General features: G+C 43.4%; 1 protein-coding gene across 1 annotated transcript in view; it reads left to right on the forward strand.

Moving 5' to 3' along the window:
- CUL1 (cullin 1) overlaps nucleotides 1–27,192 on the forward strand; it is a 359,727-nt gene that overhangs the window by 146,462 nt on the left and 186,073 nt on the right. The window contains exons 6-11 of the mRNA XM_029589582.1: nucleotides 1,199–1,289; nucleotides 6,232–6,395; nucleotides 12,045–12,207; nucleotides 16,664–16,794; nucleotides 25,962–26,069; nucleotides 26,442–26,548. Coding sequence (XP_029445442.1) covers nucleotides 1,199–1,289; nucleotides 6,232–6,395; nucleotides 12,045–12,207; nucleotides 16,664–16,794; nucleotides 25,962–26,069; nucleotides 26,442–26,548 — 764 coding nt within the window. The remainder of the gene's footprint in view (nucleotides 1–1,198; nucleotides 1,290–6,231; nucleotides 6,396–12,044; nucleotides 12,208–16,663; nucleotides 16,795–25,961; nucleotides 26,070–26,441; nucleotides 26,549–27,192) is intronic.

A 27,192-nucleotide genomic window follows, 5' to 3' on the forward strand; every position in this document is an offset into this window, starting at 1 on the left:
GTGGCGCCTTGCTGGGTCGGGGTCGGGCTTCGACATTGCCATTCTTCCCAACCCCCTCAAACCACCCCAGCCCTGGGCTATGCGATGCCCCTTTTTCCTGCCTCACCAGCCAATCAGAGGCTTTCTCCCTTCTTCCTACTCCCACTGGCAGGTAGAAGGAGGGTGCTTCCAATTGGCCTGCGCGGGGCTGGAAAATGGGAGAAAATGGGAGAAAATGAAGCTCAACCGGGGCAGTGGGACACTGGGAGTTGCGACACACTGGCATGCCGCAACACACCAGTTGAGAATCACTGCTCTAGAGCCCCAGGCTTCACTCAAGTTTGAGCCATGACCATTTTTGCCATGTGTGCAAATCAAGGACAGCCTGTTCATACAGTTACAAGCCAGCGCATATACTCTGTGGAGAGAGTGTTATGCACTTAGAGGGTAATTTTATAGCTCCCCATATAGCCATAAAGTCTGTGTGTACAATGCAAACTTTACCAAGGATTTTCAGAGCAAACTTATACACACCATACTTTACCCGGCTACATATTCAGCCCTTATCCAGATAAATTCTAGCCAGATAACTAGTAACCCGGCTAGAATTTTGCCAGATAAGTTGGGTGCATTTCGGGGGCAGGTGGGAGGCATTCCAGAGAGGCGCAGAGTAAACTGGATAAATTAACCAGCTAACTTCGACTAACTCTGGTCGGGCCATAGTGCTGTCCTAAAGTTAGCCAGTAATACATAACCAGCTAACTTTAAGATAGCCAGGTATCGTGCCGCTGAATATACATCAGTAGTTAGCCGGTTATGTATAACCAGCTACCTAGCACAGCGGTAGAATGTGGATCCCACAGTTTTAATATACAAAAGTGTGCATATGTCATATTCCCCACCCCAACTCTGCCCTTCAGAATGTGCATTGGCCCCTGGTTGATTTTTCAAAGCACCACTAATGGACATAAAATAAAATTTTATGCACTTGAGTCGCTTTGACAATCAGGTCTAAACTCAGTTTGGCAAATTGGATCCATTTGGCTTTTAGCCATGCATATCTCCTGTGTGCTTGTGTTAAATGTTTGTCATGACTTATTTAAACCCTTGTTGAATTTAGTCCTTTGCTGTCAAAATAATTGAACCTGACATTTAAACTATAGTAACTTTTGTTAGAATGAACTGGTTTAAGCTATTTTATCAAAACTTGTTCCAAAAGGTAACGAATGCTGTTTTGAAACTGATTGAAAAGGAAAGAAATGGTGAAACCATCAACACCAGGCTGATCAGTGGAGTTGTACAGTCCTACGGTAAATTTTACTCAACCTGTATTGTCTAATGTGCTGTCAGTGCACAAAAAGTTCTATTTTGTCCACCAAATAGTTAAGGCATTCTTTTGTCTTACACTGGAATTTTGGCAAAACACTATCTGTTGAAATGCTAACCATTTTTAGGTGATATTTCTAGGGAACTATGATAGTAACTTTTTCTGTGCATAGGATCAACTATTCTGCTTATTGATCAGGCTTACCAACATCTTTGCTCTGTCCACTGCACTACATTCACAGAAATCTGACCATGTTCAGCCTCTTCAGTTCTGTTGTTGTTTTCCTATTTAGAAAAGAATAGATTAAATGTATTAATAAAAATATTTCTAGGAAAAGCATTGGTTGATATACAATTGATTACTTTAAGGTTGCCTTCATCATAGTTGATGCCCTTTATTGTATGACATTTCTATAATTACTGAATTGTTTCATACAAGATTTAGGTGACTTATTTCTCCCACATCTCTTTTGATTTCCCTACTGCAACAAAGAACCCTCCCTCTTGCGCACCACATTGTATCAATATGTTCTGGATTAAACATTCAGTAGGACAGTATATGCAAGCGTCTGTAGGCATGGTCTGTACATCATAGGTAATTCTTGTATAGGGTCTCAGACAAAATAGAGCCTAGAATTTGTGTTCCTGTCTAGTCAGAATTCATAGTAACCCATTAGGTTAGGATATAGAGGAAAGCACAATTAGATTGAACTGGATAAATGTAGGACAACTTCTCTGTCTCAAAGCATGTTTGGCCCTGTGAGACTTTATCATTTTGATGAAACCAGTGGAATTTGGAAGCATCACTCCAGAGTTTTATATTGGAGATCTATTCCAGTATAAGGAACCCATAGGTGAAAGGCTTAATACAAATTAATTTTATATTGCATGTTAATTTAGTGGTTTAATAGATTTTACCAGTGGTTCAAAACTGATTAGTTTGTGCTGAATTTGTCACCATTTCTGTTTTTAATGTACTTGTATTTGCCTTTTATGGTTGTGTGTTTCCTTTTTTTTTTTTTTATTAATTTCATTTTGTTTTAGTTTTTAAGTTTTTTTTAAATACATTATTTGCATATATTTTATTGTTACTATTATGTACATCACTTTGATTTAATTTTAAGAAATGCGATTAGTCAAGTAATAAATTGAAATTGAATTGAAGTACCATTACTAATTTAAGAAGCAAGAAGTATTTCTAAACATTCTCTGAAGACAAGCAGGATGGTAGTCCTCACACATGGTTGATATCATCAGATGGAGCCCGGCATGGAATTTGATTTCAGAGTTTCTACAAGCTTTGAAAATGTCTTACTGGGTGTATGCATCCCTAGCCACTCGCCTGCATTCCATGCTGGTCCCCTCAGTCTCATCTTTTCCTCAGAACCTGCAGGTTGCAATTCATCTTTCTCTCCCTTCATTGCTACAATGAAGGTTTTTGGAGCTGCAGGAGCGGTTTTTCACAGGGGTCCTCAGGTAATTTTTAGCCTCTAGGTAAGTTCCCTCAATGCCCCCATGGAATTGGAGCATCAGCTCCCCCATGGGATTAGGCAACTGATGCTTACTAACCGGGTAAGTTTATGAGATACTTCTAATCAGGTAATCCTAGGAGCGTGATCTGAGGACTCCTCTAAGAGCAGCACCCTCTGAATCACCTCTTTTGTAGGGAGCTTATGAAAAGAATGCTGGTTGCCATTCTGTTCAGTTGTGGCTATAAAGAAGAGTCCAAGCCCTTCCTGGTATTTGGTAGTCCTGTTTAGGATTTGTTAGACACAGTTATTGCATCCAGGCTTCAAGATTTTAAAAAGCAATAAATTACTGTGTGTCAGAGATGGTCAAAACCACTTCCAAGGAGCCTAAGGATATTAGTTCCTTGGGTTCTCGGAGAAGGATGTTCTATTAAGGGCTGTGCCCAGTTATGGCATAGCCTACTATCAGTCGCTTAGATGCCAATACATGTGAGACCTGACACAAACTAAAGTGTTGTCAGAGCGATTCCCTCAAAACACCATGACTTTCTAAGGTCACTATGAGATGGGGTGCTGGAGTGCAGAATTTGCATGGTTGGTTTGATAACTGACATTTTACTTGCCAGGAGCTGGAGACCCCTTTTTGGCCTGAGGGAAGTGGTGGTTCAGTGATAAGGCCACTGTATGCCCTCTCCACTGCCATTCTAACCCCTCTATTCATAGCTGGGGTCTTATGAGTGGGGTGCTGTAGTGGAAGGAAATGCTTCTCATCGCCCCCTCGACTCTGTCTGCAGCAGGCTACTGCTGTCATATTGGAGAATCAGTGAAGGGAGGAGAATGGCTCTCAGTAGCAAAAACTGTTGCATCTTTCTCTCTTAGAGACCCATAGAGCCCAAACCAGTTCAACAGAGATAAGAGAATGGGATTCTGCTCCAGGTATATTCCTGATCCTCAGAAGTGGAGGGACTCGGCCCATCCTAAACCTAAAAAAGTTATTCAGATGCCCAATAGGGAAACTTGATAGGGTTTCCCTTGGCACTTTAGTTCCTGTTTGGGAGAAGTGGACTGTTCTCTCTAGACCTAAGGGACTACATCTGTATAGGTTGTGTTCCAGCTCTCAGAGAGCATTTCAAATTAATAGTGGGGAAGCCTGTTACAAATTGCCTTGTTCCTGGCGCCTGTGCATCTGCACAATTTGCCCAAACAGTTAGTTGTGTCAACGACACAGTTCAGGGAGGTGTCATAGAATAAATTCATCCGCGTGTTTGTATTGCCAGAGTTGGTTGTTAATTTCTCTAATTCTAATCTTAGGCCATCATCTTGATAGGATTTCTGAAAATCTCTGCAGGACAAGGAGAGGATAAGGATGAACCAGATGATGTTGGCAGGGGGACATCATATGTTGTCCTTATGGAATTGACTGTACATGGTCCTCTTATGATGCATCTTTGTGTTCGAAGAGACCAATAGGCCTTAAGATGTTGATGGATTCCAGCCACTTCGGGTTTTCAGGACAGAATCTGTATCATCAGCTAATAGAGACTCTCTATTCTGGTGGCTGATTCATTTCATATTCTTCTGTAAATTCTGTCCCAGTTATGGATGTGACAGACATGGGAGCTCATATAGTAGAACTCTGCGCCCAGAGTCTCGGGTCAACTTAGGAGGATTTTTCATCAGAGAAATTTCCTCAAACTAAGAGGCAGCAAGGTTAGCACTAAAGATGTTTGGGGTTCAGTTGGCTAGTAAATTGGTCCTCATTCAAATAGGTATTCAAGTTCCTAATCTTTTATGTCAACAAGCAGGTTCACATCGTCTGTGAGTATAGCCCTGGAGCCATATAACTAGTGGATGAGGAGGCTGTCTAGGTGGACAGACTATTAGGTCCTGGAACCCCTCAAATGGTCACTAGATAGGGATGTTGAAGACCAGATATTTCATGGGCATAGCATACCTGTGTTAGCTTTGGTTCCATCTCCTCTAACAGGGAGGTTCCTAAACTTGTGTTACAGGAAAGGGAAATGCGACAACTAGCCTAGAATACCCTCACCCCAGACTGGAGCCATTTTCTTTGATTGCAAGGCCTATGGAAACTCAAGAACCATGATCCTTGTAGCTCTCTGTGAGCCAAGATCATTTTGGTCCCTACTCCCTAAGAGACATCCATCAGGACCCTGTTAAGTTGGGAGATTCCCTAATACTGATCAGTAGGATCGGAGAGTGCTATACTGGCCCAGCATTGGATTCAGGAAAGGCCTCTGTTTCTCACTCCTGTTTTACACAAAGGTGCTTGAATGAATACCTTCTACATGTCTCCAGGTTGGTTTGATAATTGATGCAGTTAAGTTCACCTTGGTGAAATTGGTGTTTTTGCCACCATGTGGAAGATAAATCCATCTTCATACAAATTTGTTATATGTTTTTCTGCAGGGCTGATTTCACTTTCTTTTATCATGCCTCCCTCTGTGTCAGGGAATCTAAGCATGGTGCTCATTCGGTTATTAAAAGCTTCTTTAAAGCCTCTGGGCTCTTGTGAGTAACTGACCTGCAATATCACTACTTTAGTTATGGTAACTTTGGTGTGCTTCGGGCTCTAGTGTCTTTTCCAGTCAATTTTGAACTGTCTATTCTACGGAGTCTTTTTGGGGTATGTAAGCCAACTCCATCTCTCACATGCCCATTAATTTGGAACAGATTGGCATAAAAAAAGGAGAATTAAAACAGAAAACATTGGGTTGTCCTGTTGCCACCCAAAACTGAATTGCCTATTTGCAGTGTTTAGTTTTTTTTTTTTCTTTTTGTTTGAGGCAGCCTGTGGCTTGAGTATCTCTGTGTGAGGACTTCATCATGCTTTGTCCTCTAAGAAAGTGAAGTTACTTACCTGTAAAGTTGGTTCTCCGATAGATGCCAATCTTCACAAAATCCTCCCACCTCACTTTGGAGTTGTTTTCTCGAAATCTTAGTCTTATTATGGAATGAGGGGCCTTGCAGGGGAGCAGCTAGGGCTGCACGTGCCCAGTAGGGTATTCTCAGAGCTTTAGAAACTTTAAAATCATATTGGCTCCATCTGATGATGTCATCCATGTGTAAGGACTGACATCCTGCTGTCAATCAGAGAACCAATGTTACAGGTGAGTAATCTCAATTTACATTTTGTTTCTTCAATCAGAGTAGCAGATAAATAAGTAGCATTGTATTCAGTTTGGTAATCTGGCCAGCTTTTGTTTGTTTGAAAGGTGATCATCCATGTCTAGATGCTTTCATTTTTACAACATTCTCTTAAACCTGCTAAATTTGGCCGAGTACATCTGTTTGTTTTATATGTAATGGGTATACAATGCTATTCTCTGACTTGAAATTTATTGACTAGGCTTCTGTTTTCTTAAAAACTATTAATGTTGTGTAGATCAGGAAGAACATGGTTACTTACACTGATCTGGTACATGTTTATTTTTAGTGGAACTGGGGCTGAATGAAGACGATGCATTTGCAAAAGGCCCAACACTAACTGTGTACAAAGAATCTTTTGAATCTCAGTTTCTGGCAGACACAGAGCGGTTCTACACACGGGAAAGCACTGAATTCTTACAGCAGAACCCAGTCACAGAATATATGAAAAAGGTACTGTTACGTAATGCCCTATCGCTACCCTTAACATCCACTCAGGGTTAATTCTATGGATTCCTGGAGGGTCCAGCCAAGTACTGCTTGGGTCTACCTGCACCTGCGCAATCTCCTACTTGTCAACTGGGTTTCCACGTGCCTCCTAGCAAGTACTCCACTTACAAGCTAATCCTTAGTGGTTTCTATGGACACTGAGACCCCACAGGTACAAATTTAGATTGTGAGCTCTTTGGGGATAGGGAAATACCTATAGTGCCTGAATGTAATCTGCTTTAAAGTGCCTGAAAAAGTAAAATATAAATACATATCAAGGGTCATTTGGCTCCTAGAAGAGCACAGACTAAATACAAATTATGCTGAGATCACAGGACAGAAATAACAAACTAAAAAAGCTTAACAAATATCAAGAACAGTGAACAGAAAAAAAGTTTAATTTGCAAACAGCAGAAGGTAAAATAAGGATTCATACAGTTAATACTAACTAAAGAAGTTTCACTAAACTTATCCAGTACCTAGGGAGGTTCAGGAGATTCTGTCCTTACAAGTATGTGTAGAACTGGGACTGGTACAGATCTTGGTTCCTCTATAGTCCCAGTCAAGACTGAGATTTCTGGCACATTCTGAGTAGGTCACTGTGTAGCTGCTACTATACAACAAGTGAAAGCTCAAAGCACTGGCTTTCTGATCAATAGCAATATTTATTTATTCAAAATTTGTATACCGCTTATCAATATTACTAGGTCAACATTCATAAAAAACATACAACAGAATGTTGCAACATTACACCACCTTGTGGAAACTGGGGATGTATTCCTTTGAGGTACATGGCAGGTTATTTTGTTTAGTTTTAACTGCCTGAAATTGCAGAGAACAGCCGGAGTTATGCTGCCATCTGTCTGTCAGTTCACTTGCAAGGCAAAGGAAGTCTTTGGGAGAACAAAAAGGTCTCTGTGCAAAATAAGAAATCTAAACATCTCGATTTTGCCACAGATACTTTAAAAAAAAAATTATATAGTTAGTCATATTTCATACTAGGAAAATTGCTGCCCTGAAATTTAATACAATGAAAAAATACAAGAACTATGCAATGTGTTTTCTCTGTTGAAAAGCAGGATGAAATCAGCCACACTAATGGGTGATGTCATTCAACAGCACTGATGTCATCCGCTGGCGCCAAGATGGTGTCACTCCACTAGTATGGCTGATTTATCCTGCTGTAAAGAGAGAACCCCCGTTACAAGTAAGCAACTTTACTTTGCAACATCTATCAGTCTAAATTATTGAAATAGTTGTGTAAAAATGAGGTACAGATAAAGAACAAAAAAAGGGAGAGAGGATGAGCTTTTAAATTTAGCTCAGATCCTCTCTGAATTCTGTGGATATATTGTTTTGCTGGAAATACATTTTTAAATCAAAATAAGACATCTGAAACCGTTCCAAACTCAAGAGATTTGTTCTTGCGGTTATACAGCAGTTAACACCAAATGAGTTAAAATCCTTTTTCTCCCACTGACTCTGTATAACTAGGGCAGGTCACATTTTCTCTAGATGCTTCAGTTCACTGTAAATGGGTAGTTATCACTCCTCCTCTTTATCTGACCTTTCAAATCATTGTAGTGCTCAGGCACCAAACATTGTCAAACGTCTACGAGGAGAGTAACTTAGAAGCATGTTTCTGAAGTATTAAATCAGATGTCTCAATACTATGGCCCACAGAACAATTTTTTTCCAATCTCGATTCAATTTTTTATAGTTTAAAAGTAAAATACCATTACAGAGGTTAAGCCTGAGGTCCTTGCTAAGAGTTCCCCTCCTCCCCTTCTGACACTGATAGGTTAAGGGTCATGGGAAGGGGCAGTACTTTAGAGGCTCAGAGGTGGATTGCACACTGGACCTGCTGAAAAAAAGACCATTCAGCTCCATTATTTCTTCTATTGCTCCCCCTGCTGTTACCACAGTGCTTACACCGAAGAGAAGCAATATCAGCTCAGACCGGCTCTTCTCCCCAAAAACAATAACAATCAGAGGAATCAAGTTTTCTGGTGGTAGACCTGTGTCTCAAGAAGGGAGTTGCTAGTGGGGTGGCAAGCCCTGTCAGTGGGAGAAAAGTGATTGGATCTGTGCCTATGAAGAGCTTCACTGGAATGGAGGCCAGGCCCCACCAGTATAAGGAAAGGTTGAGTGAGCCAAAGAGAGGGGAGGAGAGTGAATGAGAGGGGTGTGAGTTAAATGAAGGGACAGGGTGAAAAAGAGAGAAGGAAAAGGGGGGGAAGAGTCTTGAATTAGAGGTGGAAGGGAAATGGTGTGAGAAGGGACAATGGAAGGGGAGATGAGTTTGGGGGGATGAAGTGTGAGTGAAGGAGAGGAGATAGATGAGAGGAAGGGGAAGGAAGTGAGTGAAGGAGGGAATGGGTGAGAGTAGAGGAAGGGAGTGTGGGGAAAAGAGGGGTTGGAGAAAAAGGGAGGGAAGAGAAGAGAGCAAGCATGCATGGAGGAGTGTGAGTGAGAGAGAATGTGCCACAAACACACAAACCTGCCATTCACCCACTTTCCCAGGGGGCAGATACTGAGGAAGGGGATAAGATTCTTAGGGGTATAGCAGGGTTGCCAGCTTCCTAGACGTATTTTTACGGACATCCGTATCTGCCAAATATCTGTAGAAACCCTCTCCCTTCCGCAGTTCTTCAAAATTTTCAAATCACTAAACGGGCCAGACTTCAAGGAGGTAGGCCCAATCCCTCCATGCTTACCAAAACTCCAAGGGGCTCCCCCCACCGTTGAAATGTTGCATGCGACCCTTTACTTAAAAAGTGTGGGAACTCTTGTATTAAACTGTTAAGTGTATTCAGATTCAGCTGGGATAAGTAGTCTCTGAAAATTTACAGTGGCTTGCAAAAGTATTTGACCCCCTAAAAAGTCAATAGATTTGTGTGGATTACAAATGACACACAGATTGTTCCAGACAGTATGTCTATTACAAACCAGTATGCTCTTAAAGTAAATTTTCAAAGTCACAATTCTTTATTTCTCTGCAATTTTTGAAAAATAAAATTAAAAACTGAAAAATACTGCTTGCTTATGTATTCAACCCCCAAGGCTGTGGAAGTTCCAAGTTTACACAAATGAAAGATATTGTGCTAATAACGGGCTTAAAGTTGGCCTCTATTTGTGAATCATTAAAGGTCAACTTTTCTGGATAAGACCCCCTGATTCCACTACCATTGGTCAGACTGTGAATCTAAAGGAAAGCTGTGAAAATGAAGACCAAAGAGCATTCTATATATGTCTAAGTTATAGACGTGCACAAGATAGAAAATGGCTACAAAATAATATCCAAGTGCTTGGATATCCCAGTGAGCACTGTTGGATCAATTGTGAGGAAATGGAAGCTGTATCATACCACCCAGACACTGCCTAGACAAGGCTGTCCCTTAAAACTCAACATCAGAGCAAGAAGAAGACTTCTGAGGGAAACCACAGAGAGGTCAACAATCACTTTGAAGGAGCTACAGAGTTCAGTGGCTGAGACTAGAGCGGAGATGCACCAGTCAACCATATCAAGAGCTCTGCATTCAGCTAGTCTGCATGGGAAGGTGGTTAGAAATAAGCCATTACTGAAGAAAAATGCATCAAAGCATGTCTTGAGTTTGCCAGAAAGCATCAGAATGACCTAGCTAAAATGTGGGGTAAGGTTTTCTGGTCAGATGAAACAAAAATGGAGCTTTTTGGCCAAAATTAAAAATGCTATGTGTGGCGCAAATCTGACATTGTCATTCCTCAGCAAACACCATCCCAACAGTAAAGTATGAGGGTGGCAGCATCATGTTGTGGGGATGTTTTTCCTCAGTGGGCACTGGGCATCTTGTTAAAATTGAAGGACAGATGGATGATGCAAAATATAGGGAGATACTGCAAAACAACCTGCTTCAGTCTGCTAAAGAATTAAAACTTGGAAGGAAGCAACACAGTAGTGGTTGAACCTCAAAAAGGTGAATGTTCTACAATGGCCAAGTCAAAGTCCAGATCTCAATCAAATTGAGACTCTGTGGCACTATTTGAAAATTGCAGTCCATAAGCATCATCTGAACAACCTGGTACAAATCTGCCAGGAAGAATGGGCAAAAAACCTTACCAAACAGTATGCAAAGCTGGTAGAAACTTACCCCAACAGACTTAAAGCTGTTATTGCAGCAAAAGATGGTTCTACCAAGTACTAATCTGAAAGGGGTTGAATACTTGTGCAAGCAGCATTTTTCAGTTTTTAATTTTGTTTTAAAAAAATGCAGAGAAATAATGAATTCTGACTTTTAAAATTTACTTTAGGAGCATACTGGTTTGCATTAAACATACTGCCTGGAACAATCTGTGTAAGTGTCATTTATAATCCACACATTTGCTGACTTTGTAGGGGTTGAATACTTTTGCAAGCCCTTTATAGTAAGTCTTAAGTTCATGTTCTTCTCCTTTACACTCTTTGACCTGCTTTGGTAGCAGTGTAAGACACCCCTTATTTAACCCTACAGAGCTCCTTGAACATTGCATCAGGCTGCAAATTGGACAAGCTTTCTAGGCAAAGCTAGAGAACTCTGGCTCTGATTCTTGAAACTTGCATTTGCTTTTGGTTGGTTGTTTTGCTGACCCTATGATTTTGCAGCATGTATAGTGATGGACTTTCAGATGTGGCCTAGTAGGATTCAGCTTTGTTGCATTGATCAGATGGGTAGGTGGACTGTAGCATGGTCCATGGACAGTGGCTTCCCTGCTACTATTTTAAAGAAGGCACCAAAAGGTTTGGTTTGGGGGGGGGGGAATTGTTAAAGGAGTGCAGCTTGGAGACTTCACTCATTTGGTGTAATAATTTAGGATTTGGGGGAGGTAGAGACAACCTTTTAAGAAATAACTGTGAAGTGCTGTTCATGAAGAGGAAAAAAAAAGTCTAGCATGACTAGCATTTTAATTAGTGGAAACACTTCAGCAGTGGGCTGAGCAGTTTACTTGCTATTATCAGTTACATATTCGGTACATTGACTCTTTACATTTTGTAAAAGAAGAGAGAGAATAAACTAAAAATCATGATAACATCAATTAGAGTAGAAAGAGCAAAGCAAAAAAAAAAAAAAAAAGCCTAGCCAGCCCCTGGAAAGGGCCTAGTAAGATGAGCCATTAGGAATTTTTATAAGCATGCCCAAGAGAAAAACTCCGGGAAATGGCAAACTTCCAGTTTCAGTTGTAGAGTGATGAAAAAGAGAAGACAGAGGACCAAAAATGGGATATGTGTATAGGAGGGGAGGAGACATTTGCAGCAGGTAGGGGGATGCAGTTAGCATGCAGTAGAATAATGGCATACAAGAGGATTCAAACTATAGGTAAACATCAGTTAACCACATCAGTGAATATAAAGATTGTAACTTCGATTTTTTGGGAGGTATTGATAGCCAAAGGAGGAGGAGAATAAAGAGAATATAATAATGAACTGTAATCTAAGGATGAGCGAGGTGGTTGCATTCTTGCCCAAGTGCACAGGTTTGAGAGCACAGGCAGGTGATGCACAGCAGAAAGAAAGAGGGTTATATTTGGAGGCATAGTGCTTGCTTTCCTAACATGAAGGGACTTTGGTTTTCTTGAATTTCTTTGGTTGGAATGTAGGCAGAGGCTCGGCTTCTGGAGGAACAGCGTCGTGTGCAGGTATATCTCCATGAGAGCACGCAAGATGAATTAGCGCGAAAATGTGAGCAAGTGCTGATTGAGAAACACCTGGAAATTTTTCACACAGAATTTCAGAATTTACTGGATGCCGATAAAAATGAAGGTAAGGCGCTTTGCTCCTATATTGATTGCCAATACACATGGCAATCAATATAGGATAACTCTTGCTGAATGAAACACTTTGAATTGCACTGAAATAAGGCACATTTTAGGGGAGAGTGAAAAATGTGAGTGATTCAGCCAAATAATTAGTCCAATCAAACAAGCCTATCCAGAATAGAATACCCCTTCCACACCATCCCTTCACCACCTCATGCTGACCACATATTCCTTACATTAAGGAGCTAATTTTGTTAATTTATGATTGTTCTTGTTACGTTAATCTTTCCTTCCTTACTGATCTTGGTTAATCCCTTTCTCCCAGTTCCTTTTCCCTGTTAATATGTATTTTCAAGCCTTTTGTTCAAATGTAAACTGGTATGATGTCCCCACTAATACCGGTATATAAAGTTTCTAAATAAATAAAGGTTGAGTTGGCAACTTGGTATTCCTAGTAGAAATCCATCTCTGATTGGATCTTTGACTGTATTTACTTTCACTAAGGGTAATGTGGATTTCTAGCAAGAGAAAGTTCAGCAGTATTGGAAATGTCGATGACAATGTCTCAATATTTTCAGCACCCTTACCTGTTGTATAAGATTTAGTCTGTCACCTGACAGTACTTTTGCCAGCCCTGCTCATGAATTGTCCTGTAAATACAGGGAAGGTGATTTTCAGAGGAAATGCACGGGTAAATGTAACATTCTGTTGTAGCAATTTTCAAAAGCCCATTTGCTTGCTTCAAGCACACTTCCCTGTACGCACCAGATCAGTCCAGACCACTGAGATTATGCCTTCCTTTCAGCAGATGGAGTCAGAGAAACAAACTGAAAAGCACCCCTCTTAATCCGGTGTACCACCTGTGATCCTTCAGTATTTCTCTGACTCCAGCAGATGAGGGTGGCAGAACCTGCGGTCCTGATCCTGTAAAAGAAATAATTATACTGCTATTTACAAATTGGAAAGTGAGGGGTTCTTGGGTTCCTAGTTGTCTCTGGCTATTTAAAAAAAATATATATATATATATATATATATCAGTCGCGGTCGGCGCAAGGTCAGTGGACATGTCAGGAGGCACAGTGGTCCATAAATTGTCTGGAAACACGAGCGGTCCATCTAGCGTTGCGCGCTTTTCTCCCACTCGTTCGGCATCAGTCTGTGAGGATCCTGTCCGACAATGTGACAACTGTGGCATACATCAATCATCAGGGCGGCATGAGATGTCGGCCGGTCACCGTGGAAGCTGACGAGCTGATGGTCTGGGCAGAGCGCAACCTGGCTTGCTTGGCGGCATCGTATATAGCCAGCATGGACAATGTGCAGGCGGATTTTCTCAGTCGTCAGCAGTTAGACCCCGGAGAGTGGGAACTGTCGGAGGACGCAATGCGGCTGTTGACTCATTGGTGGGGAGTTCCCCATCTGAACTTGATGGTGACTCTGCGGAACTCAAAGGCGGCTCGCTTCTTCAGTCGCAGGAGGGAGCACGGGGCAGAAGGAGTAGATGCTCCGGTCCTCCTGTGGCCCAGCGATGTTCTGCTCTATTTTTTCCACCCTTGGCTGTTAGTAGGCAAGGTCCTTAGAAAAATAGAGAACCACCCAGTGTCTGTCATTCTCGTGGCCCCAGAGGCCGTGGTTTGCAGATCTGTTCAACTTGGCAGTGGACGGTCCCTTGCATCTTCGGCAGGATCCCATATTTTTCGATTGGGTGGATTGCTTCTGTCTAGCGGCTTGGCTTATGAAAGTAGACAGTTGAGGAAGAAAGGTTACTCGGATTCCGTTATTTCCACTCTTCTCAGGGCACGCAAGACTTCTACTTCGCTCACGTATGTTCGGGTCTGGAAGGTTTTCGATCTATGGTGTAGCAAGTTGCGAGTTTTGCCACGGCGGGCCTCTGTTGTGCAAATTCTCACTTTCTTGCAAGAGGGTTTGCGGAACGGGTTGGCGTACAGCTCCCTTCGGGTGCAAGTAGAAGCTCTAGGATCTCTAAGGGGTAAAGTCGACGGCACGTCTCTTGTGACTCATCCGGATGTGGCATGGTTTCTGAAGGGTGCGAAGCATCTCAAGCCTCCGGTTCGTCCAGTCTGTCCTTCTTGGAGTCTGAATCTGGTGCTCCGGGATTGTGCAGTCTGCCGTTTGACCCTCTAAAGAGAGCCTGTTGAAGGACCTAACGCTCAAGTTGTGTTTTCCTCGTGGCGATATGTTCGGCCAGGCGGATATCTGAGATTCAAGCGTTGTCATGCAGAGAACCGTTTTTGCGGTTTTCGGAGTCCGGGGTATCACTTCGAATGGTGCCCTCTTTTCTGCCAAAGGTTGTGTCTGCATTTCATTTGAATCAGTCAGTTGAGTTACTGGCTTTTCTGGATTTAGATCGGGACTCCCCTCAGGCTCGAGATTTGAGGAGATGTCCGCCGAGTTCTCCTTCGGTATTTGGAGGTGACAAATGAATTTCGATTGTCGGACCATCTTTTTGTCTTATGGAGCAGTCCGAAGAAAGGACTTCTGGCGTCAAAGGCAACCATTGCCCGGTGGTTGAAGGAAGCTATAGCTTCGGCTTACATATGTCACGGTCAGTCTGTTCCGGAGGGTCTCAAGGCTCATTCGATCAGATCTCAAGTGGCATCCTGGGCAGAAAGCTAGTGTGTTTCGCCGCAAGAGACTTGCCGAGCAGCTACTTGGAAATCTTTGCACATGTTTGCTAGGCATTACCGCTTGGACGTCCGAGCTCCGGAGGTCGATTGTTTTGGCAGCAGTGTGCTTTGAGCAGGACTCTCCAGTTCCCACCCCATTTAGGGCAGCTTGGGTACATCCCAGCGGTCTGGACTGACCCTGGTACGTTCAGGGAAAGGAAAATTGGTTCTTACCTGCTAATTTTCATTCCTGTAGAACCATGGATCAGTCCAGATGCCTGCCCGGGGTATTATGTTTTGGAGAGTCCGCTCGTTTTTTTTGCTTATGTTTTTCTGCAGGATGTATCGAAGAATACGAAGATATTGACAAGACTGTTTTCAAGTTGGCACTCTTTTCCATATGCATAGTTTTATTGTTCGAATCGGTTGTTGTTTTAGCCATTGGTTTTAAAAAAAAAATTTGCTTCATTCTGCTTTGATATTGATTATACTGAAGGATCACAGGTGGCACACCGGATTAAGAGGGGTGCTTTTCATTTTGTTTCTCTGACTCCATCTGCTGGAAGGGAGGCATAATCTCAGCAGTCTGGACTGATCCATGGTACTACAGGAACAAAAATTAGCAGGTAAGAACCAATTTTCCTTTACTTGTGTAAAACCTATTGATAATCCAATGGCTTATATTCTGGCAATTTTTAAAAGTCACTTACACAGGTAAAAAGCATTTATGCACGTAAAACCCATTTTTAAGCGTGTAAATGCTTTTGAAAATCAGGCCCTATGATTACAAGCTCTACCTGGGGCAGGGCCCTACCTATTATATCTGAATTGTAACTAGCCTTGAGCACAAGTTTGGAAAACCAAGTGATGAAATTCAAATCCTCACTTGTGCACTTCTTTCTTTTTATGCTTCTCCTCTGTTATAAGTCGTGCTTTTTTTTTTTTTGCCCCATTAGTTTCTTCCTGTTACTTTGGGATTGCTGCTCAGTCGGAACTGGCCTGTATTGGGTTATGGTGCCTGGAGCCTTTATTCACACCTGGGATTTTTTTCTCCTACTGTATAGCCATCTTCCCCTTCCCATCTATCCCAGCCATTGCAGTGGCATTCCTCAGCCAGGAGCTAGAGAAAACCATTCCTTCTGGAACCCAGTGTTCAGCACCCTCAGACAGGGTTGCCTTTGTGCAATGGCTAAATCTCCTGTTCCTTGCAGGTCTTGAACGCCTACCTCCACAGCAATCCCAGCCACAACTCATCCAAACAGTACATGTAGGGCTCGTGAATATATGAGAGTTTTGTTTTTTTTTAAATTTAAAGTTTTATTTATTTTCCATAATAAAATCCATCTTAGAGAGTTTTTAAAGGAACATGTGCAAAGTAGCCAGTCGGGATAAACATTACTGGTTTGTTTTGAGTGTGGGTATGTCCAGAGCAGACATTTTCATTGTAATATACTGTTTGTCATTGGCTGCTTGAAGACCATTTGAGTACAGTTTTTTCCCTCAACATTACATTTTTTGTGTTTGGATCTTGGTCAGTAGGTTTTGCTTGGAGGTGTATGCATTGCTGAATTAACACTGAATGTTTGTTTGAATAGAATGCCTTTAATCCATCTGTGTAGCTGGTCCTGCATACATGCTTGGAGGTCCTGTTAAAGATCTGTAATATTTAAGTAACATTAAATGGTGTCTTCTCTGCATTGTGTGTGTATCAGTGAATTATTTTCATCTGTCTAAACAGCAAGAAAACCATGCCTAAATAAAAATCTAGATAACTAATTCTATAGATTTTGAAACAGTTGTATAAAACTGAAGTGATTTTTGTTTCTCTGGCAGACTTGGGGCGGATGTATAATCTTGTATCTCGAATTCAAGATGGCCTGGGAGAGCTGAAAAAATTATTGGAAACACATATCCATAATCAGGGTCTTGCTGCCATTGAAAAATGTGGAGAAGCTGCTCAAAATGCAAGTATCCCATTTAAGAAGTTTACATAGCATTCTGCAAATGTAGCTGGTTTCATTATCATCTGCTGCTCATTAGCACAGCAAAAGAAATCTTCATGCTCTACCTATGCCTGACCGATTTTAAATGATTGTTCTGTATATATTAGTTTTTATAATTGGGCAGTTTTTCTCCTGCTCCTATAAATTTTCTAGCTGAGTAGGAATTGTCCCCCACTTGGGCTGTGGTGCCATGCGTCTTCATTCGCATCCCTTACCACACAGACACACATCCTTTTACATTTGAGTCCTGAGCCACAAGCCATAGAACAGTTTCCTCTGGAACACAGTATGCGTGCTCTCTGAGTCAGGCCATGGTAACACCCCCCCCCCCCCCCCCCCCCCCGAACTTGTGAACATTGCCTCCACAGCATTGCTATCCCTGGCCAGCCCAAAGTTATAATATAATATATGTCCTTATTCTGACAGTAAAATGTTTGCTGTGTGTGAGGGAGTTCGGAATAGTATCAAAACAAATTCTATGTAAAGATGTTTTGGCATGGCCTGGAACATATTGCATCTTATCTTAAATTGAGGTATATAGCAGTTGTATTCATAATAAATTAATATTCCACCTTTTCCTATATTAGTCTCTGTTACAGTCAAAATTACAATTACAGTTGTATTTCAGATTACAGTCTGAACAAGAACATTGAGCGTGGAGGTAGACAATCTATACAGATATGCTTAGAGACATGAGGTAGATTATATTAGTCATCTAGGTTTTAGCAGTAAAGGGACTACTTTGCAAATTGGACAGTGTGATGAAGTGACCCTGTTTTCCCCTTTCTGCATGTGCAGGACCAGGCTAGATACCTGGTCCACCTTAAATGCCGCAGAGGGAGAAAGCTCTGTGGGCGGGACCCTGCTGGGCAGGGAGAGTCCTGAGGGCTGGACCACCTGGGGAGAATAAGAGTGTAAGCCCAGCTGGGTTCAGGAGGCCCCTACGTCTCCAGGAGAGGTGGCTCCTGTAAATCTATTCTGCCCAAACCAGAAGGAATTGGAAGTGTACTGCAAAGTTAGGCAGTCATTCTTATTGTTGAAGTGCTGTTAAAAACTAATAAAGAGAAAATGTAAGAAGGAAAGCTGGAGTTAGTGTGGTTTCTGACTCCAGAAAGCTTTGCTCGGTCACCCTCACAGGCAGTAAAAATAGAGATAGATAACAGAGTACAAATGCATATATTATTTGACATCTATCTGACTCCCTTTTGTAGATTACTTGCTGACCTCTGTGTTAGCTATAAATTCTACCCTGATTATATAGTTTCGTGTCGTTCACATCAACATGGGCCACAACTTTCAAATTCATATCTAGCTGCCTTCTACAATGGATTGCCACTTAACATATCAGCAAGACGGAAGTTATGATCTTATATAGGCACCCATCCATCCACACTTGCAGTTTTCAGTTTTGATGGCTTGCATTTACCGATTAAATCACAAGTTAGCAACCTAGGGGTTATTTTAGATCCTGACTGCTCAATGTGTAGTCATATTAAATATTTGATAAAATTGTCTTCTTTCAAAAACCTCACATGTTACAGAGAGTTACATCACTTTTAGACTCAAGTTCCTTTGACTATTGTTACATGCCCTGATTTTTCCATCTTTATATTACTGCAATTCGTTATTTCTAGGCCTCCCTGCCTCTACATTGTGAGCCTTACAAATCATTCAAAACTATGCCGCTCATATCCTGATGGGTATTAGCATGCATGAGCATGTCATCCCTGTTCTTCACTTGTTACACTGGCTGCCTAAGATGATCCATAAGTAGCTTTTTCATTCCACCTCTCCTTGGATAAATGTGATTATATTACGCATTTATAGGCTTTCAACATCTTTAAGATCAGCAAACAAAGGCTTATTAGAAGTTCCATCCCCAAAACTATCCCATCTGATAGATACCCATGAGAGGGCCATTTTGATTGCTAGTTTGTTGATTTAGAACTCCTTACCTAAAGAGCATTCTCACAGGACAAGCAGGATGGTAGTCCTCACATATGGGTGATATCACAGGATGGAGCCCAATCACGGAACACTTCTGTCAAAGTTTCCAGAACTTTGACTGGCCCCTACTGGGCATGCCCAGCATGGCACTAACCCTGCATCCAGCAAGGGTCCCACTTCAGTCTTCTTTTTTCCGCGCAGCAGTAGCCACACGGTTAAGGAGCTCTGCAGAGATTCCTGACAGGAATTTTCCTCACGGAATTACTATGATTTAATTTACCCCACAGGGGTCCCTCCTTCAACTTTTTCAAGCCGCGGTACTCCGATAAGTTTTTTTTTACCCGTTTTCCGTCGATTACCGTCGAGTTTGGCCCTCGTGGCCTACTGGCTGTCGAACGTACCGTGGCTCAATTTTTTCATGGCCATGGCGTCAGGGTTCCGCCAGTGCCCAGACTGTAATCGCACCATGTCCATCACAGACCCTCACAAAGTCTGTGTAATATGTCTCGGATGTGAGCACGATGTCCTAACCTGCACCAAATGTGCCCTTATGACTCCAAAAGGTCGCAAGGCTAGAATGGAGAAGATGGAACTTCTCTTCCGTGCTCAAACCCCGATGCCGTCTATTGCATCGACGTCGTCAGAACCGACACTGTCAACTTCGCGCCAGCATCGACCTCCAGCCGGTGACCATCCAGCATCGTTGACTTCTTGGCCTTTGACACCCTCTATTCCCCCTCAGGACCGAGGGGATCGTAGAGATAAATATCGCCACCGGCATCGAAAGTCTTGGACCATCGAGGGAGTGAAATCATCGACCTTGCCATCGTCCGAGCCGCTGTCGAAGAAGCCCTGTCCAGAAAAGGCACTGACCTTTTCGGCGACCAGGTCACCAAGGCAACCCTCACCCGACAGGGTATCGGGAACCGCGACTCTGCCTTTAACGGTGGTCCCTCCGGCTATGCGTCTGCCTCCTTCTTCTGTTCTGGAGCCGGGGCTGCTTGCTCCAGGTCTCCGAGAAGAACTGGACCGGATGGTTCAGGAGGCCATCGACAAGGCGATGCATCGACTCCAGGTTCCTCCGACACCGGTACCGATTGCAGAACCAACCACTGACCCGATTCCAACAGCTTTGGCACCGCTGCTCTCAAGGATGGAAGCGCTTATGGCCGCTTTTCCACCGATGGACCCCGGGTCACCGATGGCTCCGGTACCCTCCCTGCTTGCTTTATCATTGGGAGGAGAAACACCGCTCCGCATCCCTCCATCAGGAGTTCTGCTGATGCCTCAACCGTCGATGTGATACATGCGTCGGTGCCACCGATCCACCCATCGGTGCCGACGCGTCCATCGGCACCACCGAGCCATCCATCGATGCCCTCGATGCCTGCACCGGTGCCTTAGATGCCTTCATCTGTGCCTCCCGTTATTCCTTCGAGTCCTTCGGAGCCTCGACCAGGACCTTCGGGAGTCCCACCACCCCGTCCTCCTCTAGTTCCTAGAGGAGCAGGTACTGATCCCTATGACACCTGGACTGATGATTCTTCACCAGACACCGATTTGCCTTCACCACCTTCACCTACTGAAAGCAGAAAGCGTTCTCCTCCAGAGGACCTTTCCTTTATAAATTTTGTGAAAGAGATGTCTGAATTGGTTCCCTTCCAATTAAGACTGAACAAGATGACAGGCATCAAATGATGGAGCTGTTACAATTCCTGGATGCTCCCAAGGAAATAACCTCCATCCCTATCCACCAGGTTCTTCTGGATCTCCTCAAAAAGAACTGGGAACATCCTGGCTCTGTGGCTCCAGTCCACAGGAAAGCTGACACCACCTATCTCATTCAGTCAGCTCCAGGCTTTCGCAAACCTCAATTGGATCACCAATCTGTGGTTGTCTAATCTGCCCAGAAAAGAGCAAGGAGATCAAAACCTCACACTTCTTTCCCCCAGGCAAGGAACAGAAATTTCTAGATGCCATTGGTTGCAGTGTCTTCCAGGGATCAATGCTCATCTCCAGAATTGCTTCTTATCAGCTCTATATGACCCAATATAATAGGGTCTTATTTAAGCAGATACAAGACTTAAGACTCCCTGCCTCAGCAATTTCAAAAGCAACTCCAAACCCAAGTAAACAAGGGTTTTGAGGCAGGCAAGCATGAGATCAGATCATCTTACGATATCTTTGACACTGCTACCAGGGTATCTGCAGCTGCTATCTCGGCAAGATGATGGGCCAGGCTCAAGTCTTCCGGCTTTCGCCCTGAAGTACAAGACAGATTATCCGACCTGCCCTGTGTAGGAGATAATCTGTTTGGCGAGCAGATTCAACGGACAGTGGCGGAACTCAAGGACCATCATGAGACCCTAAGACAGCTCTCTCTGATGCCTTCTGAGTACTCTTCAAATCAGCCCTTCCGAAAGGACTCTAAGAAGTCATTCTTCCGCCCGAAGAAGTTTTACCCGCCACCAACTAGAAACCGTTCTATGAGATCGTTTCCAAAAGCTCAGTCTCGTCAGACACGAAAAGAAAAACTGCAAGCAGCTCCTCAGCCAGGCCCTGCTTCCGGTTTTTGGCTCCTGCATGGAGAGCAGCAGCCAGCTTCCTTTGCCCCACATTCCAGTGGGAGGTCGATTGCCATTTCAACAACAGGTGGCACTCAATCACCTCAGACCAGTGGGTCCTAGCGATAATTGCTCAAGGTTATCGTCTGAACTTTCTCTCCATTCCACCGGACTCCCCACCTCTACCGACGTGGAGAACATCCGATCACTCCATCCTTCTGGAACAGGAGGTCTCCCTCCTCCAGTCCAAGGCTATAGAACCAGTGCCCTATTCCCAGCAAGGCCTAGGGTTCTACTCCCGGTACTTTCTAATCCCCAAAAAATCAGGAGGCGTTCGTCCAATTCTGGATCTACGTGCCCTCAGCAAGTACCTCCAGCGAGAGAAGTTCAAAATGGTAACCTTGGGCTCTCTTCTTCCTCTTCTATAAAGGAGACTGGCTCTGCTCTCTAGACCTCCAGGATGCATACACTCATATCGCGATAATTCCATCTCATCGCCAATACCTGAGGTTTCTAATAGGCCCCAAGCACTATCAGTACCGAGTGCTTCCATTCAGCCTCCCGTCTGCACCACGAGTCTTCACAAAATGCCTCGTTGTAGTTGCAGCCTTTCTCAGGTCTCAAGGTGTTCATGTCTACTTCTAGATGATTGGTTAATCAGGGCTCCCACTCAGCAAGCTGCTCTGTCGTCCCTACATATTACTTTACACACTCTAATTTCACCGGATTTCTTGTCAATTACGACAAATCCTACTTAGTCCCATCTCAAACCTTATTGTTCATTGGGGCAGATTTGGACACCTTGCAGGCAAAGGCTTTTCTGCCTCGATAGCGAGCTCTCACTCTCGTGTCTCTTGCATACCAGCTGCAGTCTCGGCACTCCACGACTGCACACCACTTTCTCATTCTCCTGGGACACATTTCAGGTCACCCCAATGGCCCGCTTGGCCATGAGAGTCATGCAGTGGACTCTAAGATCACAATGGACTCAATCCATTCAGCCCCTGTCGACCATTGTCCACATAACCAACTCACTCCTTCAGTCTCTCTCGCCTGGTGGAGAAATCAGGTCAATCTCCTCCAGGGCTTGCCCTTCCAGACTCCAGACCCTCAAATAACTTTCACCACCGATGCTTCCAACCTCGGCTGGGGAGCTCACGTGGCCGATCTGCAGACACAAGGATCTCCAGAGAAAGCCAAACACCAAATACATTTCCTGGAGCTGCGAGCAATCAGATATGCTCTCAGGGTATTTCAGGATCGCCTCTCCAATCAAGTCATCCTGATCCAGGCGGACAACCAGGTGGCCATGTGGTACATCAACAAACAGGGAGGGACGGGCTCCTACCTTCTGTGTCAGGAAGCTGCGCAGATATGAGCGGAGGCCCTCTCCCACTCGATGTACCTCAGGGCCACCTACTTGCCAGGAGTGGAAAATGTGTTGGCAGACAAACTGAGTCACACCTTTCAACCGCACGAGTGATCTCTCAACCCCTCAGTAGCGAACTCGATCTTCCAACAATGGGGTCATCCTCAAATAGACCTCTTTGCATCACCTCAAAATCGCAAAGTAGACAACTTCTGCTCTCTCACTCGCAGCCAACACTATCAGCCAAGAGACGCATTCTCCCTATCATGGGCAACCAGTCTCCTATATGCATTCCCTCCACTTCTACTTCTCTCGAAGACTTTCGTGAAGTTACGTCAGGACAAGGGAACTATGATCCTGATAGCACCCCACTGGCCGCGCCAAGTGTGGTTTCCAATACTTCAGGATCTCTCCATTTGCAGGTACATTCCCTTGGGAAAGGACCCGCTTCTAATCACTCAAAACGACGGGTGCCTAGGCCACCCCAATCTTCAATCCTTGTCCCTGACGGCATGGATGTTGAAAGGTTAATCCTTCAACCACTTAATCTTTCTGAACCAGTTTCCCGTGTCCTGATTGCTTCATGGAAGCCTTCCACGAGAAAATCATATTCTTACAAATGGAACAGGTTTACATCATGGTGCTCTTCTCAATTCCTTGACCCCTTTACCTGTGCAATCACGAAGTTTCTGGACTATCTCTGGCACTTGTCAGAGTCAGGTCTGAAAACTTCCTCCATCAGGATGCATGTCAGTGTGGTAGCCGCCTTCCATAAAGGTGTCGAGGATGTTCGCATATCAGTACAACCCCTTGTAACAATTTTTTGAAAGGCTTGCTTCACCTCAAGCCGCCTCTACGTCCTCCGGCCCCTTCTTGGGACCTCAATCTAGTTCTGGGTCGGCTCATGAAACCACCATTCGAGCCTCTTCAATCCTGTGACCTTCGATATCTCACATGGAAAGTGATTTTCCTTTTGGCAATCACTTCGGCTCGCAGAGTTAGTGAATTACAGGCTCTTAGTTACCTATCCGCCTTACACTAAACTTCTGCAGGACTGGGCAGTACTCCACACTCACCCTAAATTCTTGCCTAAAGTAGTTTCGGAGTTTCATCTCAATCAATCCATTATACTACCTACCTTTTTCCCCAGGCCCCATTCCAATCCAGGAGAGCAGGCTCTGCCGACCCTTGACTGCAAACGGGCTCTAGCATTCTACCTAGACCGTACAGCTGCCCACAGGAAAAGCACTCAATTGTTTGTCTCTTTCCATCCTATCAAATCGGGGCAGCCTGTGGGTAAACAGTTTCTCTCCTCCTGGTTGGCGGACTGCATATCCTTTTGCTATCAGCAAGCGGGCATTCCACTTCAAGACCGTGTTAAAGCACACTCTGTGAGGGCCATGGATTGGTGCCGCTTCCTGACATTTGCAGGGCTGCCACCTGGAGTTTTCTCCATACTTTTACAGCCCACTATTGCTTGGACAAAGCCGGAAGACAAGATTCCATTTTCTGCCAATCTGTTCTGCGTAACCTATTCACAACTTGACGTACCAACACTCTTCCGCCTGCCCGTTAGGGTTCAGGATGCCCTCGACCAAATTCCACCCCAGTTGTTGTGCCTGTTGCACGTCTCGGGTACATTTGGTGCATAATCGGACATCCTCAGCTCGGTACTCACCCATATGTGAGGACTACCATCCTGCTTGTCCTGTGAGAAAGCAAATGTTGCTTACCTGTAACAGGTGTTCTCACAGGACAGCAGAATGTTAGTCCTCACGAAACCCTCCTGCTGTCCTGCGGTGCTGGATTCGTAACGTTTTCTTATTTTATTTTCGACACTACCTGTAGCTTTTTTAACAAGACTGAAGGGGACCCCTGCTGGCTGCAGGGTTAATGCCATGCTGGGCATGCCCAGTAGGGGCCAGTCAAAGTTCTAGAAACTTTGATAGAAGTTTTCCATGATTGGGCTCCATCCTGTGATGTCACCCATATGTGAGGACTAACATCCTACTGTCCTGTGAGAACACCTGTTACAGGTAAGCAACATTTGCTATACCTTTCAGTTGACCTGCACATGTTTAAAGAGAGTCCTAAGACTTATCTTTTTAAGAAAGCATTTGACTTGTCAAACTGATCCTGATATAAAGCATTACTCTCAACAGCTCATTTGCTCGAATGGTTTTCTTGTATAATGGTATGCTGTTGCCATGTTGTTTCTTTGAATATTTTTGTTACTTATTTTATGATTGTCCAATTGTACCCCACCTCAAATGTTAGAGTGCGGAAAATAAATCGTTTTAAATAAATAAATATATGATAAGTCAAGCGCCTAGTGCTGAGGTAGTAAGAACCCAATCAGCAGGATTGGCTCAGCGGTGGCTGAAGTTGTGGGCTCATAAGTTTTTTGGCAGTCAAGTAGTATAGGGTGCATTAGTGCCACCAAAATTTGACTGGTGTGGAAATGAATGGTATACATTTCTGGTGATTGACTGAACTGGTGTTGGAGCATTGAGAAGGTATTTTCAATTAATCTATGTGGACAACATATGAAATGCCAGGTGTTCTTTGAGATTTCATTTCATATTCATTTAATATTTATATACTGCACATACCAAACTTACAGAGCAGATCAAGGCAGTTTACAACAAATAAAAGCACACAATTTCATCATTAAAGCCTTCAAATCCCATACCCCCAACCCTCCTTAAAATACATATACTCTTATTTCTGCCCCATCATTGCTCTCCCACCCCACAGAGAAGAAATATTGCTGACATAAGTCTCCCTCATCTTCTCTTCATAGTACTTCTTAGGGTCTTCTGTACTCCTTTCCCACCCACACCTAAAAATTATTTACTGCCTGGAAAGCCATGTTTTCACCTTTTTCTTAAATGATAATTTCCCTCCAACCTAACCTCCCTTGGAGCCGAGTTCCAAAGTTCTGCCCCCATCACTGAAAACATTCTCTTATGGCTTTTCACCTTGCATCCTTTTCTCCAGGCTGGAATTTGCAGGAGATTGCATTTTCAGACAAAAGCCTTCGTGATGGTACATAAAGGTTTCAACATTTGCCGCAGGTATCCTGCCCCCTTTTCCTTTACCACCTTGAAAATCAACAGAATTGCTTTAAATTTCAGCTTCATTCTCACTGGCATCCATTATAACTAATATAGCAGTGGTGCTTTTAGCCCTTGTAACAGTAGAACATTGAACCCATTTGAAACTATTACTCTGTTTTTCTTTTCCAGGATCCCAAAATGTATGTACAGACAGTTTTGGATGTTCATAAGAAATACAATGCACTAGTCATGTCTGCATTCAACAATGATGCTGGTTTTGTGGCTGCACTAGATAAGGTAGGAAAATGAAACTCTGGTGCCTTTTTCAGTAGGCATGGTTGTGAGCCACAAGTGATGAAACTTATTATTTTATGGCAAACATGAAATAAGATGTTAGTTTTAGTTGATGGTTATATATTTACTGTAAGGTGTTCTGAGTAGGAAACTATATAAAAGCCCCAATTCTTATCATTTAGCATTATAATTGTGTTTTGTAAGTATGCTACATCAGCTGCAAGGTCTAGCAGGTTTGTATTGTCGGATAATACCTGCTGAATCTAGCTGATGGTTGAACAGTGCAGGCGTCCCATGTCCCAGACTTTTACAGCCGATCTGTCTAATGATTTGGGAACCATTTAAAAAAAAATTCTTTGTCTCTGTGGCATACAGGCTTGTGGTCGTTTTATAAATAACAATGCGGTAACGAAAATGGCACAATCATCAAGTAAATCCCCTGAGCTGCTGGCACGATACTGTGACTCCTTGCTGAAGAAAAGGTATAGGTGATTTATTGAAACGTATCAAAAATGTTGAACATCAGGGCTTGGAAAGGGGTTGATGGCATGCGAGGAGGGGCAGTGAGCTGATAGTTGTGCAGGGGCAGCACCTATTATTGTAGTGGTATAGTTTCAGCATTCTGCCCTCATTGGTCTTATGCTTTTCTCTTTCTTAAGAAGGTAAGAACTGTCATACCCGGTCAGACCAAGAATCCATCAAGCCCAGTATCCCATTCCAGCAGTGGCTAATCCAGGTGGCAAGTACCTGGCAGAATCCCAAATAGATGGATTCTATGCTGCTTGTCTCAGGGATGAGGAGTAGTTTTCTCCAAATCTACCTATAGGTTATGGACTTTCCCTCCAGGAACTTGTCCAAAACTTTTTTTTAAACCCAGCTATGCTAATTGCAGCTATCACATCCTCTGGCAATGAATTTCAGAACTTGTGTGCTGAGTGAAAAAATATTTTCTCTAATATGTTTAAATGTGCAATTTAGTAACTTTATGGAGTGTCCTCTTGTATTTTTATTTTTTGAAAGAGTAAGTAACCAATGATTTTATAGACTTATATCATATATATCTCTCCTTATTCATCTCTTCTTCTAGCTGAAGAGCCCTAACCTCTTTAGCCTTTCCTTGTAATGG

The sequence above is a fragment of the Rhinatrema bivittatum genome, chromosome 2 (assembly GCF_901001135.1).
Source record: "Rhinatrema bivittatum chromosome 2, aRhiBiv1.1, whole genome shotgun sequence".
Classification (NCBI taxonomy): Eukaryota; Metazoa; Chordata; class Amphibia; order Gymnophiona; family Rhinatrematidae; genus Rhinatrema; species Rhinatrema bivittatum.